A 17,667-nucleotide genomic window follows, 5' to 3' on the forward strand; every position below is an offset into this window, starting at 1 on the left:
TGAGTATAACAGAACTCATATGGCAGGCAAAAACCTGAGAAGATTCTGTACAAGAAGTGCCCTCTCTGACCATTCCTTGGGCTTCTTGACTCTTTTTATTGAAAACTTAGGATCTTTGCTGTAACGTGACACTTCCTACGGCTCCCATAGGCTCTCAGAACCCGGGAAAAAGCTGAATGTTGTCGAGGCAGCCCCTGGCTGAAAAACATTAGCGCCTTTGGTAAGTGGTCTATCAGAGGACAATGAGACTGAGGCGCGTGCACGAGGTGACCCCATGTTTTTATTTTCTCTCTCTTTGTACTAAAACACAGATTCCCGGTCGGAATATTATCGCTTTTTTACGAGAAAAATGGCATAAAAATTGATTTTAAACAGCGGTTGACATGCTTCGAAGTACGGTAATGGAATATTTAGATTTTTTTTGTCACGAAACGCGTCGGGCGCGTCACCCTTCTTTACACTTCGGATAGTGTCTTGAACGCAGGAACAAAACAGAGGATATTTGAACATAACTATGGATTATTTTGAACCAAACCAACATTTGTTATTGAAGTAGAAGCCCTGGGAGTGCATTCTGACGAAGAACAGCAAAGGTAATAACATTTTTCTTATAGTAAATCTGACTTTGGTGAGTGCCAAACTTGGTGGGTCTCTAAATAGCTAGCCCTGTGATGCCGGGCTATCTACTTCGAATATTGCAAAATGTGCTTTCACCGAAAAGCTATTTTAAAATCAGACATAGCGAGTGCATAGAGGAGTTCTGTATCTATAATTCTTAAAACAATTGTTATGTTTTTTGTGAACATTTATCGTGAGTAATTTTGTAAATTCATCGGAAGTTTGCGGGGGGTATGCTAGTTCTGAACGTCACATGCTAATGTAAAAAGCTGGTTTTTGATATAAATATGAACTTGATTGAACAAAACATGCATGTATTGTATAACATAATGTCCTAGGCGTGTCATCTGATGAAGATCATCAAAGGTTAGTGCTGCATTTAGCTGTGGTTTGGGTTTATGTGACATTATATGCTAGCTTGAAAAATGGGTGTCTGATTATTTCTGGCTGGGTACTCTGCTGACATAATCTAATGTTTTGCTTTCGTTGTAAAGCCTTTTTGAAATCGGACAGTGTGGTTAGATTAACGAGAGTCTTGTCTTTAAAATGGTGTAAAATAGTCATATGTTTGAGAAATTGAAGTAATAGCATTTCTAAGGTATTTGAATAACGCGCCACAGGATTCCACTGGCTGTTACGTAGGTGGGACGATTTCGTCCCACCTTCCCTAGAGGTTAAATGTTCACTCCCTGTACCTGCTTCTCATCTCCAGCGTCATCCCTTACAGAATGCTGACACCACGAAAAGAAGCATCAGGGAGTGTTGGTTGGTGACGTCGGGTCCGGGGGCCATCACCGAGGGAACCGGGGGTGCTTCAGCTAGCTCTTTGGTCTTCCACGCCTTAGCTGGCTTGAGAGGTCATCTTGCCTCGGTTGGCTCGGCAGGCGTCCACCCCACGTCATTCTTCAGCCGGCAATCAGGCTCCCACGCCTCAGCCAGTTCGTCAGGCTCCCACGTCTCAGCGAGATCATCGGGCTTTCATGCCTCAGCCGGATCGTCAGGCTCCCACGCCTGAGCCGGCTCGCCAGGCTCCCACGCCTGAGCCGGCTCGCCAGGCTCCTACGCCTCTGCCGGTTCGTCAGCTTCTACGCCCCAGCCGGCTTGTCCAGCGCCCATGCCTTGGCCGGACCGTCAGGCTCGCCTAGGTGGGAATCTGGGTGGCTCCCCTGGGGGGTACTGTCACGCCTGCTCCCGCTCTCCCTCTCTGGCGCTCGAGGATGCCAGACTGCCTTCATTACGCACACCTGTCACCATCATTACGCGCACCTGCGCTTCATCACCGGTCACCATCATGCGCAGCAGCGCATCATTGGACTCACCTGGACTTACCTTGATGATTGCCCCGCCTATATCTGTCTGTTTCTTTGGTTCGATCCCTGTATCAGCATTAATGTCGTTGTGTGTTCCTGTCCAGACACTGTTCTGTCCTGTTCCATGTCCTTAGTTAATTAAATGTTCACTCCCTATACCTGCTTCTCATCTCCAGCGTCATCCCTTACAACATTATCCCTGTCAATAGTTGGAGTAGGATGATTGCAGACTGTCAAGATGTTCATTTTATAGCTCAAACTACATGGCACAAAAATAAATGCAACATGTAAAGTGTTAGTCCCATGTAATAAAATACCCTAGAATTTTTCCAGACATATATATTTGTTTACATCCCTGTGTGCATTTCTTCTTTACCAAGCTAATCCATCCACCTGACAGGTGTGGCATATCAAGAAGCTGATTAAACAGCATGATCATTACAAAGGTGCACCTTGTGCTGGGGACAAAAGGCCACTCTAAAATGTACAGTTCTGTCACACAACACAATGCCACAGATGTCTCAAAGTTTGAGGGAGTGTGCAATTGACATGCTGAATGTTGGAATGTCCACTAGAGCTGTTGCCAAATAATTGATTGTTAATTTCTCTACCATAAGCCTCACAACTGCAGACCTACGTGTATGGCGTCGTGTGGGAGAAGTTGTGAACAGAGTGCTCGCTGGTGGTGGTGGGGTTATGGTATGGGCAGACATAAGCTACGGACAACGAACACAATTGCATTTTATCAATGTCAATCTGAATGCACAGAGATACCGTGACGAGATCCTGAGGCCCATTGTCGTGCCATTCATCTGCCGCCATCACCTCATGTTTCACCATGATTATGCAGTGTTCCATGTCTCAAGGATCTGTACACAATTCCTGGAAGCTGAAAATGTCCCAGTTCTTCCATGGCCTGCATACTCACCAGACATGTCACCCATTGAGCATTTTTGGAATACTCTGGATTGATGTATATGACAGCGTGTTCCGGTTCCTGCCAATATCCAGAAACTTCCCCCAGCCATGGAAGACGAGTGGGACAACATTCCACAGGCCACGATCAACAGCCTGATCAGCTCTATGCAAAGGACATGTGTCACGCTGCATGAGGCAAATGGCGGTCACACCAGATACTGACGGGTTTTCTGATCCACACCCCTACCTTTTTTTTTTAAAGGTATCTGTATTTCCAGCCATGTGAAATCCAAAGATTAGAATTTATTTCAATTGACAGATTTTCTGAAACTCTGAAATTGTTGCATGTTGCGTTTATATTTTTGTTCATTGTAAATTCTTTTGCTGTGATGATTTATTTAATTAATTATTGTCTTTCACTTTTGTCTCACAACCTATTTAGCTTTCCTGTGTTCTGCTCCCATTCATCATCTGGAGGAGAACCATCTTACTGCAGTTTGAACTAGCCCCTGTCATGTCACTATTTAGAAATTGGGACCATGTCTTTTCTTTGTGTATTTTGTCTTACACAGTCTAGTGCATTTTAGAGTTGAAGAACACCAACTACAGACACATGTGCTTGTTTGTATCACGACACAAGGCGAGACCCAGATGCCACAGGAGGCAGATGGTTTGAGCTCTGGTATTTATTGTAATCCAAGGGATAGACAAAAGGCAGGTCGGGGACAGGCAAGAGTTCATAGCCAGGCCAGAGTCCAAAACGGTACAGGGGGGCAGGCAGGCTCAAGGTCAGGGGCAGGCAGAGTGGTCAGGCAGGTGGGCTCAGAGTCAGGACAGGAAAGGGTCAAAACCAAGAGAGACTGGGGAAAAACAGGAGTTGAGAGAAAAACGCTGGTTGACTTGGCAAACAAGACGAACTGGCACATACAGACAGAAAACACAGGTATAAATACCCAGGAGATAAGTGGGGAAGATGGGCAACACCTAGAGGGAGGTGGAGACAAGCACAAGGACAGGTGAAACAGATCAGGGTGTGACAGTTCGAGCACCTTGAAGACTAAATTCAATGTAGAATCAGTTTAACTGGTGACAAACAGATTCTTTTACTATGGTAACATGCAGTGGGGAGAATTCCAATTGTCCCCGTCAGGAGCCAAGCTTTTGCCATAAAGTTCTCGTCTCTCGACCACACAATCTTTAGATTGCATTTGGCCAAGGCACTTGTCTCTCTTGACATCAGTCATCTACATTGGTGACCAGGGTGGAATCCTTTCGATACACCTATGAGGCCTGGGCACACAAATGCTCCTAGAGAGAAGGGGGAATACGGAAGCATCCGTTGATGACAGTTCTACAGTCTCCATCAGAGGCCCAGGCTTTTGGCATAGATGGTGAAGCTCTCATTTCTGGACCGCAACATTGTAAGATTGTGCTCTCCATGGCACTTGATATACATTGATTGGAATGTTACACTATATTTAGATTCTTCAAATACTGCCTGACACACCTTTGCTGTTTTTCTCCGTACTCAGTAAACGGTAAATCACTAATTGTGATGGTGTTCTTTGTTGGAATGTATGTGCATGAAACGTACATTATGGAAAACAGGTCTCACACTCCGTCATAGTAAAATAATTAATTAATTGGCAAGATTTTAGCACCATCAACTTTTACAAGGTTAGTAGGAAAGTTAATAATTCAAACCACCTCACATTGATCTAAAATGTTGTATTTTTAAACTCAAACATTCATTTCCCAACTGCTTTCTCTATAATCCTACAGGCTCTTTATAATTCTCCATACCTTATATTCCAAGGCATCCGATAGTATGCATGCTGACCACTGGTTATCTTATTTCAGAGCACATTGTACAACTGTTTTTAGAGAGCATTGTATCGCAAGGTATGCTATATGTGAAGGCTATGCCATATTGGCTAATTTGCAGATGCAGCTGTCATTTTTAAACCTCCATTCTAGGATACATGACACACACCATTCTATCTACATGCTTTTATTTCGGGTTTCTATGCAAAGAATATGATTGAAAATGTCTTTAAGACTGTAGCAAGTTACTTGAAATGAGACCGGGTGCACAGACGCTAGGTGAAAAAATTCTTTTGAATCCAATTTGTAACAATAAAATGTGAAGAAATCCAAGGGGGTGTGTAGACTTTCTATAGTGACTGTTAGTATTGGGATAATATTGTGAGGTCCCTGACAATTCCCAGCTTTACTTTTGATCTTTCTTGTTTTTAGGTTTGTTATTTAGTAGGCTTCAAATGTCACAGCTAACAGGAGATGAAATATGATAGTGATGTAAATGGTTTGTCTAGGTACAAACAGAGGCACATGGGAAATGAAAAGGAAAACATACCCAAACTGAAATGCTCCAAACGCGACAGTGCTACACAATTAACAAACAAGGGAAGTGCACTTTCTGTTTATGTACAACACTCTATCAGACAAACATCTATAGTGCCTATAGAAAGTCTACATCCCTTTGAACTTTTTTCACATTTTAGGTGGAATTGAAATACATTTAATTGTATTTTTTTTAATCATTAATCCACACAAAATACTGCATAATGTCAAAGTGAAAAGAAAATTATACGTATTTTTACAAATGAATAACTAAAATAGTAATTGCTTAAGTATTTGCCTTTGTATAGGCATGCCTAAATTAGTTCAGAAGTAAAATTTGGCATAACAAATCACACAAGTTATATGGACTCACTGTGTGAAATAGGGGTTGATATGATTTTTTAAATGACTACCCCTTCCTCAGTCCCTCATACATACAGCATCTGTAAGGTCCGTCAGTCAAGTATTACATTTCATGCACAGATTCAACTACAAAGACCAGGGAGCTTTTTGAAAGCCTCATAAAGGGCAGTGATTGGTACATGGGTAACAATAACAGATCAGACATTGAATAAATCTTTACGCATGGTCAAGTTAATAATTATGTTGTGGATGATGTACAATGCCTTGCTAAAGTATTCATCCCCCTTGGCGCTTTTCCTATTTTGTTGCATTACAACCTGTAATTTAAATTGATTTTAATTTGGATTTCATGAAATGGACATACACAAAATAGTCCAAATTGGTGAAATGAAATTAAAAAAACAACTTGTTTCAAAAAATTCAAAAAATAAAAAACTGAAAGTGGTACGTGCGTATGTATTCACCCCCTTTGCTATGAAGCACCTAAATAAGATCTGGTGCAACCAATTACCTTCATAAGTCACATAATTAGTCCACCCGTGTGCAATCTAAGTGTCACATGATCTGTCACATGATCTCTGTATATATACACCTGTTCTGAAAGGCCCCAGAGTCTGCAACACCACTAAGCAAGGGGCACCATGAAGACCAAGGAGCTCTCCAAACAGGTCATGGACAAAGTTGTGGAGAAGTACAGATCAGGGTTGGGTTATAAAAAAATATCTGAAACTTTGAACATCCCACAGAGCACGATTAAATCCATTATTTAAAAAAGGAAAGACTATGGCTCCACAACAAACTTGCCAAGAGAGGACCACCCACGAAAACTCACGGACCAGGCAAGGAGGGCATTAATCAGAAAGGAAACAAAGAGACCAAAGATAACCCTGAAGGAGCTGCAAAGCTCCACAGCGGAGATTGGAGTATCTGTCCATAGGACCACTTTAAACCGTAAGCTTAACGGAAGAGTGGCCAGAAAAAAGCCATTGCTTAAAGAAAAAAATAAGCAAACATGTGGGAGACTCCCCAAACATATGGAAGAAGGTACTCTGGTCAGATTGAAGAATTTTTGCATTTTGGCCATCAAGGAAAACACTATGTCTGGCGCAAACCCAACATCTCTCATCATCCCGAGAACACCATCGCCACAGTGAACCATGGTGGTGGCAGCATCATGCTGTAGGGATGTTTTTCCATTGGCAGGGACTGGGAAACTGGTCAGAATTGAAGGAATGATGGATGGCGTTAAATACAGGGAAATCCTTGAGGGAAACCTGTTTCAGTCTTCCAGAGATTTGAGACTCGGATGGAGGTTCACCTTCCAGCAGGACAATGACCCTAAGCATACTGCTAAAGCAACACTTGAGTGGTTTAAGGGGAAACATTTAAATGTTTTGGAATGTCCTAGTCAAAGTCCAGACCTCAATTCAATTGAGAATCTGTGGTATAACTTAAAGATTGCTGAACACCAGTGGAACCCATCCAACTTGAAGGAGCTGGAGCAGTTTTGGCTTGATGTGCCAAGCTTATAGAGACATACCCCAAGAGACTTGAAGCTGTAATTGCTGCAAAAGGTGGCTCTACAAAGTATTGACTTTGAGTGTGGGGGGGGGGACATTTATGCACGCTCAAGTTTTCAGTTTTTTAGTCTTATTACTTGTTTGTTTCACAATAAAAAATATTTTGCATCTTCAAATTGGTAGGCATGTTGTGTAAATCAAATGATACAAACCCCCCAAAAATCTATTTTAATTCCAGGTTGTAAGGCAACAAAATAGAAAAAAGGCCAAGGGGGTGAATACTTTTGCAAGCCACTGTATTAAACTACCCAGACACATCAATGATGCAGTTGTCCTTCTAAACTGAGCTGTAGGACAGGAAGGAAACTGCTTAGGGATGTCACCATGAGGCCATTGGCTATTTTAAAAACAGTTACAGTGATGGGAATAAACTGAGGACGGATCAACAATATTGTAGTGAATCCACAATAATGACCTAAATGACTGAGAGACAAGAATAAAAATATACAGAATAAAATATTCCAACACATGCATATGTATGCAACAAGGTACTAATGTAATACTGCAAAAAAATCCTAGCGGGAAACCTGCTTCAGTCTGCTTTACAACAGATGCTGGGGGCATTAAAGGGATAGCCCCACCTCTCATGTGGATGTGATCTGGTTGATTACATTGACTGAGGTACGTACGGCCAATAAGGAGCAGGCTTCTGTCCAAGTAGCAGGGGAGTGGGAGGAGTTTTGTACACCAGGTCTGCGTTCAGTAACTTTTTACGTTCTGGAACGTTCAATCAAACGGAAACGGTGCTGGACTGAACGACTAATTGAAAAACGGGGAGGGGTTGGGTTGTGGGTTGGGGAATACTACAGCCCCACAGTGGAGGTGTCATAATACCCATAAAACCTAGTGGTCAAACAGGGAAATGGTTCCAATCGTTTTTCCACCATTCATTTTTCCCATAGGGGATTTTAGAAACACTTAAAATAAGGGCTGTGGTTCGTGTAGGTTTACCCTGGTGTGATGTTTTGATAATCATGTAAATCTCTCTCGGACTAGGTGATTTCTATCAATTAACTCATTGTTGGAAAAGGACACGTACAGTTGAAGTCGGAAGTTTACATACACCTTAGCCAAATACATTTAAACTCAGTTTTTCCACAATTCCTGACATTTAATCCAAGTACAAATTCCCTGTTTTACGTCAGTTAGGATCACCACTTTATTTTAAGAATGTTTAATGTCAGAATAATAGTAGAGAATGATTTATTTCAGCTTTTATTTCTTTCATCACATTCCCAGTGGGTCAGAGGTTTACATACACTCAATTAGTATTTGGTAGCATTGCCTTTCAATTGTTTAACTTGAGTCAAACGTTTCGGGTAACCTTCCACAAGCTTCCCACAATAAGTTGGGTGAATTTTGGCCCATTCCTCCTGACAGAGCTGATGTAACTGAGTCAGGTTTGTAGGCCTCCTTGCTCGCATACACTTTTTCAGTTCTGCCCACAAATATTCTATGGGCTTGAGGTCAGGGCTTTGTGATGGCCACTCCAATACCTTGACTTTGTTGTCCTTAAGCCATTTTGCCACAACTTTGGAAGTATACTTGAGGTCATTGTCCATTTGGAAGACCCATTTGCGACCAAGCTTTAACTTCCTGACTGATGTCTTGACATGTTGCTTCAATATATCCACATAATTTTCCTTCCTCATGGTGCCATCTATTTTGTGAAGTGCACCAGACCCTCCTGCAGCAAAGCACCCCCACAACATGATGCTACCACTCCTGTGCTTCACGGTTGGGATGGTGTTCTTCAACTTGCAAGCCTCCCCCTTTTCCCTCCAAACATAATGATGGTCACTATGGCCAAACAGTTCTATTTTTGTTTCATCAGACCAGAGGACATTTCTCCAAAAAGTACCATCTTTGTCCCCATGTGCAGTGGCAGTGGCTTCTTCCTTGCTGAGCAGTCGATATAGGACTCGTTTTACTGTGGATATAGATACCTTTGTACCCGTTTCCTCCAGCATCTTCACAAGGTCCTTTGCTGTTGTTCTGGGATTGATTTGCACTTTTCGCACCAAAGTACATTAATCTCTAGGAGACAGAACGCATCTCCTTCCTGAGCGGTATGACGGCTGCGTGGTCCCATGGTGTTTATACTTGCGTACTATTGTTTGTACAGATGAACGTGGAACCTTCAGGTGTTTGGAAATTGCTCCCAAGGATGAACCAGACTTTCTTTTAATTTTCCCATGATGTCAAGCAAAGAGGAACTGAGTTTGAAGGTAGGCCTTGAAATACATCCACAGGTACACCTCCAATTGACTGAAATGATGCCAATTAGCCTATCAGAAGCTTCTAAAGACATGACATCATTTTCTGGAATTTTCCAAGCTGTTTAAAGGCACAGTCAACTTAGTGTATGTAAACTTCTGAGCCACTGGAATTGTGATACAGTGAATTATACGTGAAATAATATGTCTGTAAACAGTTGTTATAAAAATGACTTGTGTCATGCATAAAGTAGATGTACTAACCAACTTGCCAAAACTACAGTTTGTTAACAAGAAATGTGTGGAGTGGTTGAAAAACAAGTTAATGACTCCAACCTAAGTGTATGTAAACTTCCGACTTCAACTGTAAATAAACATTTCACTGTTAGTATACACCTTTTGTTTACAAAGCATGTGACAAATAACATTTGATTTGATCAACAACAAAAAAATGCGTTTTGTGTAAACGCGTCTTTCAGTATAAACTGTTCCGCTACGTAGCAAACGTTCAAGCGAATTAAACGCACCTTTGGCCTACAGTTGATCAGACTAATACAGGTTATCTGATTGCTAATGTTTAGGTAGGCTGCTACAACATTTGTGTAAAGAGCTTTTGCTTGTGGCTGGCAGGAGTTAGTTATTTTCCTGTTTGCTAAAATAATATTGGAGGGAAGTGGATGTGACATGTCCGACCTGTAATTTCCGTGAATCTGATTGGTAAAGACACACACCACACACACACACACACACACACACACACACACACACACACACACACACACACACACACACACACAGTCACTTCCTGACCAGTAAAGGGGTTATTTGTTATTGTAGTTTGGTCAGGACGTGGCAGGGGGTGTTTGATTTATGTGGTTCAGGGTGTGTTTTGTGTATGTGTTTAGGTACAGGGGTATTTGATTTATTAGTCCGGGGTTTGTTAGTCATTGTTCTATGTTAGTATAGTTCTATCTAGTTTTTTTGTATTTCTCTGTTTAGTTAATTGGGGTTGGACCTTCAATTGGAGGCAGCTGGTTATTGTTGCCTCTGATTGAGAGTCCTATAATTAGGAGTTTGTTTTTCATGGGTTTTTGTGGGAGATTGTTCTTGTTTAGCTGTTTGCCTGACGAGACTGTCCAGTTCGTTTTGTTTTGTATACGTATGTTGTGTTTTCCTTCTTCACCAAATAAAAAGAAGATGAGTGTACATTTTCCCGCTGCGTCTTGGTCTCTACCCTACGACACCCGTGGCACGCACGCACACATACACTGCAGAACTTTTGTCAGAAGGACATAGTGTGCGAGTTGACGAATGACAAAGGCAAGTCAGTCTAAAAACAGTAGGCCTACTTTGCACATTTTTTTCAACATTCTTGTGTTAAAATGTCTTATTAAACCAAATAAAACAAATGTGCTGGGGCCAATGCCTGCTTGCCACACATCACCCACTGGGCACACACTGGTTGAATCAACTTTGTTTTCACGTCATTTCAATGAAAATATGTTGGACCAACGTGGAATAGACGTTGAATTGACGTCTGTCTGTGCCCAGTGGGCATTGTCATTCATTTTGAGCCATGCTTAATAATTCACAAAAAGGATTCTGTGTTCACTTACAAAGTATCTTAATGAACACAGTGTGCTATATAATTCCTTTTGGGAATAGGTGTGTGAGTGTGTAACCGTTCAACTGTGTTCATTGGGTCCTCAGTGCTAAACCACTGGAGTGAGAGGGAAACTGTGTGTACTTCCAGGGTTCCTATGAAGACAGAGTGGTTGTGTGTGTGTGTGTTTTTGCGTGTGCACATGCATGTGTGTGTGAGGGCGAATGTGTGTTTGTGTGTGTACGTGTGTGTAAAGGGCGGCTTTCTGGCTACCCGGTGCTCTGATATCGCCACACCCTCCTCCCCTTCCCGGTACACACACACACACACACACACACACACAGAGAGAGAGAGGGATTGTGTGTCCACGCCCCACAAGCAACAGCTTGAGAGTGTCTACACAAGGAGGCTAGTGTTGCATTGTCACCTTCTCCCTGCACCCACGTTACCTACTCATTTACCTAACGTAGCAGCCTTAAAATACATGCCTAAAAGTAGATCTCCTTCATACTGGTCTTCACGAATATATCAGTGGTAACAGTTGCCCAAAAAGTTACATATTGCAGCTTTATGGTAATATGCAGAATCAACCGCAATCCCAAAACAGGTTAGTGAAGGTGCCGATGGAAAAATGCAAAACCGGATGATCAGGAAAAAGTCCTTCCAATCAGATACACATTTATTTGAAGTCACCTGAAGGCACTCAGCAGAAACCCGAAGACTGGTGCACAGGAGCCTGAATAAAATTATAAATGCCTTTGCGGCAAGTGACAATTAGCTTTTTGAAAGTCCTATATCTTGAAAACTTTATTGCTGAAATGCAAAACATTTTGGGACTGTATCAACAGTGGACTAATAGTTTTTGAGTGGATTATTCCTTTAAGAGCTGTGCCTGCCTGTGAGTGAGCCTATGGCTGGCCCAGTCAGAATGCGTAACCGTTGACAACTTTCCAGCAATTTGACCAAGCTCTTGCAACATTACCGAGCGCTAACACATAGGAAGGAGTGGCATCCTGCCTCTCCAAGGTGACCGGGCGGATTTTACCTCCAGGAGCCACGTTGCCTTCTCAGCCGTCCTGCTATGGTTTGTCTTGTTTTATTGATTGAGGAGGGTTATGAGTTGCTCAGGAAAGGTTAGTTGGATAAATTGGACATGTTAGTGAAAGCACATTGTGGTCTTTTCTTGGTCTTGAGACTAAGTGGGCTTTGGCTGTTATGTGTGCATGAGGTTCAGTAAAGGCATGGTCAGTAATATTAAGCTTTATATTTCAGACAGGCTAGTCCGGTCATCTTGGTTGTCTTATCTGTATTTCGGCATTGTCAGTGTATTAGTAGCAGTAGCGTGTGTGGGTAAAATGTGGTGAAGTCAAGCCAGAAAAAAGCCATATTACAAAAGTATTAAGCCCCCTTGACTTTTTCCAGATTTTGTTACGTTACAGCCTCAGCGATCTACACACAATACCCTATAATAACAAAGTGAAAACAGGTTTTCAGAAATGTTTGCATATTTATTAAAAATAAAAAACCGATACCTTATTTACATAAGTATTCAGACCTTTTGCTATGAGACTCGAAATTGAGCTCAGGTGCATCCTGTTTCCATTGATTATCCTTGAGATGTTTCTACAACTTGGCTGGAGTCGACCTGTGGTAAATTCAATTGATTGGACATGTTTTGGAAAGGCAGACGCCTGTCTATATAAGGTCCAACAGTTGACAGAGCAAAAACCAAGCCCTGAGGTTGAAGGAATTGTCCGTAGAGCTCCGAGACAGGATTGTGTTGAGGCACAGATCTGGGGAAGGGTACCAACACATTTCTGAAGCATTGAAGGTCCCCAAGAACACAGTGGCCTCCATCATTCTTAAATGGAAGAAGTTTGGAACCACCGAGACTCTTCCTAGAGCTGGCCGCCCAGCAAAACTAAGCAGTCGGGGGAGAAGGGCCTTGGTCAGGGAGGTGACCAAGGACCCGATGGTCACTCTGACTGAGCTCTAGAGTTCCTCTGTGGAGATGGGAGAACCTTCCAGAAGGAGAACCATCTCTGCAGCACTCCACCAATCAGGCCTTTATGGTAGAGCGGCCAGACAGAAGCCACTCCTCAGTAAAATGCACATGACAGCCCACTTGGAGTTTGCCAAAAGGCACCTAAAGGCTCTCAGACTATGAGGAAACAAGATTCTCTGGTCTGATGAAACCACAATTGATCTCTTTGGCCTGAATGCCAAGCGTCACGTCTGGAGGAAACCTGCCATGTTTTTCAGTGGCAGGGATGTTTTTCAGTGGCAGGGACTTTGAGACTAGTCAGGATTGAGGCAAAGATGAATGGAGCAAAGTTCAGATAGATCCTTGATGAAAACCTGCTCCAGAGTGCTCAGGACCTCAGACTTGGGTGAAGGTTCACCTTCCAACAGAACAACTACCCTAAGCACACAGCCAAGACAACGCAGGAGTGGCTTTTGGACATCTCTTTAAATTTCCTTGAGTGGCCCAGCCAGAGCCTGGATTTGAACCCGATCTAACATTTCTGGAGTGAAGCAACGCTCCGCATCTAACCTGACAGAGCTTGACAGGATTTGCAGAGAAGAATGGGAGAAACTCCCCAAATACAGGTGTGCCAAGCTTGTAGCGTCATGCCCAAGAAGTCTCAATGCTGTAATTGCTGCCAAAGGTGCTTCAACAAAGTACTGAGTAAAGGGTCTGAATACTTATGTAAATGTGATATTCCATTTGTTTATATTTTTGTTTGCAAAAAAATTAAATAAACTGTTTTTGCTTTGTCATTACAGGGTATTGTGTGTAGATTGAGGATGGAAAAAAACAATTGAATCAATTTTAGAATAAGGCTGTAATGTAACAAAATGTGGAAAAAGTCATAGGGTTTGTATACTTTCTGAAGGCACTGTATATACAAAAGTATGTGGACACCTTTTCAAATTAGTAGATTCGGCCACACCCGTTGCTGACAAGTGTATAAAATCGAGCATGCAGCCATGCAATCCCCATAGACAAACATTGGCAGCAGACTGGCCATACTGAAGAGCTCTGTGACTTTCAACGTGGCACCGTCATACGATGTCACCTTTCCAACAAGTCAATTTGTCAACTGTAAGTGCAGTTAATGTGAAATGGAAACGTCTTGCAGCAACAACGGCTCAGCCGCGAAATGGTAGGCCACACAAGCTCACAGAACGGGACTGCCGAGTACTGAAGCAAGAAGCAAGTAAATGTCATCTGTCCTTGGTTGCAACACTCAATACCGTGTTCCAAACTGCCAATGAAAGCAGCCTCAGCACAATAACTGCTCTTCGGGAGCTTCATGAAATGGGTTTCCATGGCCGTGCAGCCGCACGGCTGTAAGATCAGCATATGCAATGCCAAACATCGGCTGAAGTGGTGTAAAGCTCACCGCCATTGGACTCTGGAGCAGTGGAAACTCTGTTCTCTAGAGTGATGAATCATGCTTCACCATCTGGCAATCTGACGGACGATTCTGGGTTTGGCGGATGCCAAGAGAACCCAACCTGCCCCAAAGCATAGTGCCAACTGTAAAGTTTGGTGGCAGTGGAATAGTGGTTATGGCTGTTTTTCATGGTTCCGGCTAGGCCCCCTAGTTCGAGTGGAGGAAGGGAAATCTTAACGCTACAGCATACAATGGCATTTTAGATGATTCTGTGCATACAACTTTGTGGCAACAGTTTGGGGAAGGCCCTTTCCAGTTTCAGCATGACAATGCCCCAAGCGAGGTCCATACAGAAATGGTGTGGAAGAAACTTGACTGGCCTGCACAGAGCCCTGACCTCAACCCCATCAAACACCTTTGGGATGTATTGGAACACCGACTGCAAGCCAGGCCTAATCGCCCAACATCAGTGTCCAACCTCACTAATGCTCTTGTGGCTGAATGGAAGCAAGTCCCCGCAGCAATGTTCCAACACAGTGGAAAGCCTTCCTAGAACAGTGGAGACTTATAGCAGCAAAGGGGGGACCAACTCCATATTAATGCCCATGATTTTGGAATGAGATGTTCGACAAGCAGGTGTCCACATACTTTTGGTCAGGTAGTGTATTTGATCGTATACACATTTGTGTGTATATGTGTTGTGATAATTGCGTTGTTTGCTCTATAAATCCTGTTATATCACAGTCACTAGGCATATGAACTATATGCCTAAGGCCGAGACAATAAGAAGACACAGTGGCAGAATAAATTCAACCACAACTTTGTTTCATCACAAAACCGGATATCAACCTCTGTCCAGTGAAGTTCACAAAGCATATTGCATGTACAGTAACAGACAGGTCAAGAAAGTTTGTTTCTGACATTTTCAGACCACTAAACAACTATTGATTTAGAACCATGGAGAGTTATTGCAAGTTGCAAAGAAAACAGGAGCTGCCTCCATTATTCCAGCACCATTTCAACTACAACATTATAAAAATCACCTCTGTTTAGTCTAATACAGTGACAACTAAAAGATAAAACAAATTGAGTCCAATCAACGTAAACTGAATATGATGTGGCTGTCCATGGTTCTGATGTGTTTGTTTGTGTGTGTGTGCGTTCTTGCAAGTAGAAAAAAACATGGAACCCTACTTGTAGAGAAACGCCAATATCATCCTCCTCTCTTTTATGTTGACATATTGGTCTATGACTCTGTCAATCAATTCAAGTTGTTTCTGTGATAGGAGTGAAGCCAAATCCAAACTGTTTTCCCTTGACACTTTTTTTGGTGCGCCAGGACCATTTACAGTTGAGCTCACTCAGTTTAGCTCGACTCTGATTGGCTATTATTTAACAGAAAAAATTGTCAAGGGAGGCCAAATGCTTGTTGGCTTCCTTTTTATTCAATGCTACAGGTGGCAACAATGTCATACTCTTTACGACCAGACAGCATCACATAGATGGCATACAGAGACAGAGGGGTGCTGTTTCGCTCGCTCGGATGCTTTCCCCGGTGAGATACATTCAGCCTCATGCGAAGTGAAGGAAAATTATGACAACACAGAGACACAAAATATAAATTATTATTATTAAAAAAAATAATATTGGTCAATGTTTTGGGGAAGCCTGGCTTCCCTTGGCATCTATGAATACACCCCACTGATTGGTAGGGTGGTATACACACTTAGAAAGGATAATGTTGGACAATATAGAAGTCTATGATTAAGTTCTGCCTCTCACTAGTTACTAGTTGTGCGATGTCTATTGTTCTGCATTACTGTTTGTTCAGAAGACATTGATTGTTATGATATGTACATTGCCATTTGTGCCGGTATTTCAAGTTAACATGTTGTCTGTCCTGGTCCGAGATCTGATTGTACTTTTTCCTAATTCTTTTTTATTGTCAAGCCAAATGTTTTGCATGACAATTCCAGAAGGAGTTGACAAGAGAGCAGAAACACCAGATTGCAACCAGGCTAGTCTCTGTTCTATTTCTGATATCAAACTTTTGGGGCATTCATCATGTGGCGGCTCCCGAGTCGCGCAGCGGTCTAAGGTACTGCATCTCAGTGCTAGAGGTGTCACTACAGACCCTGGTTCAATTCCAGGCTGTATCATAACCGGTTGTGATTGGGATTCCCATAGGGCGGCGCACAATTGTCCCAGCGTCGTCTGGGTTAGGGTTTGGCCGGGGTAGTCCGTCATTGTTAATAAGAATTTGTTCTTAACTGACTTGCCTAGTTAAATAAATAAATGTGTATTGCTTTCTTGTGTTCCAGGTGTGTGGGTTAGATCTCTGCATGCTGATGGTATGTGCTAATAACTGTGTAAAGCCTGAATACAATTGATTGTTAGTCATCCCACATCGCGGTGGGGCCATAATTGCGAACATAAGAAAAACGTGGAGTTTATTTGGATAGTCCCAAGTAGATGCTCTGTAGAATGTCATGATATCAACAAACGATCTGTTAGAATAAGGGTTAGGGTAAGAGTTACGGTTTGGGTAAGGGCACTCCAGTCTCATTTTCACCTCATTTAACACCTGATTTACTTAAGGCAAATCTCAATAGGTGGTCAAGGTAAGTCATGTAATAGCACATGTGTGCTCTACTCCTTTCCCCTTTTGTTCTCTATTGTTCCTCAAGTAAGGGGGAGGCTGATGACATCACCAACTCCCATCAGACCAACTCCTTGAATGCCCTACTCCTTTAAGTTTGTAGTTGTGTCTAAAAAAAAAACACTGTTTTGCTGAAAATATACAGTACCGGTCAAAAGTTTGGACACACCTACTCATTCCAGGGTTTTTCTTTTCTTTTTACTATTTTCTACATTGTAGAATAATAGTGAAGACATCAAAACTGTGAAATAACACATATGGAATCATCTAGTAAAATATATTTTAGATTCTTCAAAGTAGCCACCCTTTGCCTTGATGACAGCTTTGCACACTCTTGGCATTCTCTCAACCAGCTTCATGAGGTAGTCACCTCAATTAACAGGGAGTCACCTCAATTAACAGGGAGTCACCTCAATTAACAGGGAGTCACCTCAATTAACAGGGAGTCACCTCAATTAACAGGGAGTTGAGGGAGTCTCTGCCAACAACACAGGTGTCACAAGTGTTTACTTGTGTCACATGATACTCTTTTGTTCGGAGGTCTTGCCTGACAAGCTGTGAAAATAGCAAGTGAACAGTGAATTCAATTATTTTTGAAAGTCGCTAAACCATTGCAATCCCATTGCTTGACATATTAT

The 17,667-nt window shown here is 42.4% G+C and overlaps 1 protein-coding gene across 1 annotated transcript in view; it reads left to right on the forward strand.

Annotated features, from left to right (window-relative positions):
- Nucleotides 1–11,537: 11,537 nt before the first annotated feature.
- LOC106598841 (UDP-N-acetylglucosamine transporter-like) overlaps nucleotides 11,538–17,667 on the forward strand; it is a 36,354-nt gene continuing 30,224 nt past the window's right edge. Inside the window, exon 1 of the mRNA XM_045714506.2 lies at nucleotides 11,538–12,053. Within this exon, the coding sequence (XP_045570462.1) occupies nucleotides 12,051–12,053 (3 nt within the window). The 5' untranslated portion in view covers nucleotides 11,538–12,050. The remainder of the gene's footprint in view (nucleotides 12,054–17,667) is intronic.

Source organism: Salmo salar, chromosome 03, assembly GCF_965601325.2.
Source record: "Salmo salar chromosome 03, fSalSal1, whole genome shotgun sequence".
Lineage (NCBI taxonomy): Eukaryota > Metazoa > Chordata > Actinopteri > Salmoniformes > Salmonidae > Salmo > Salmo salar.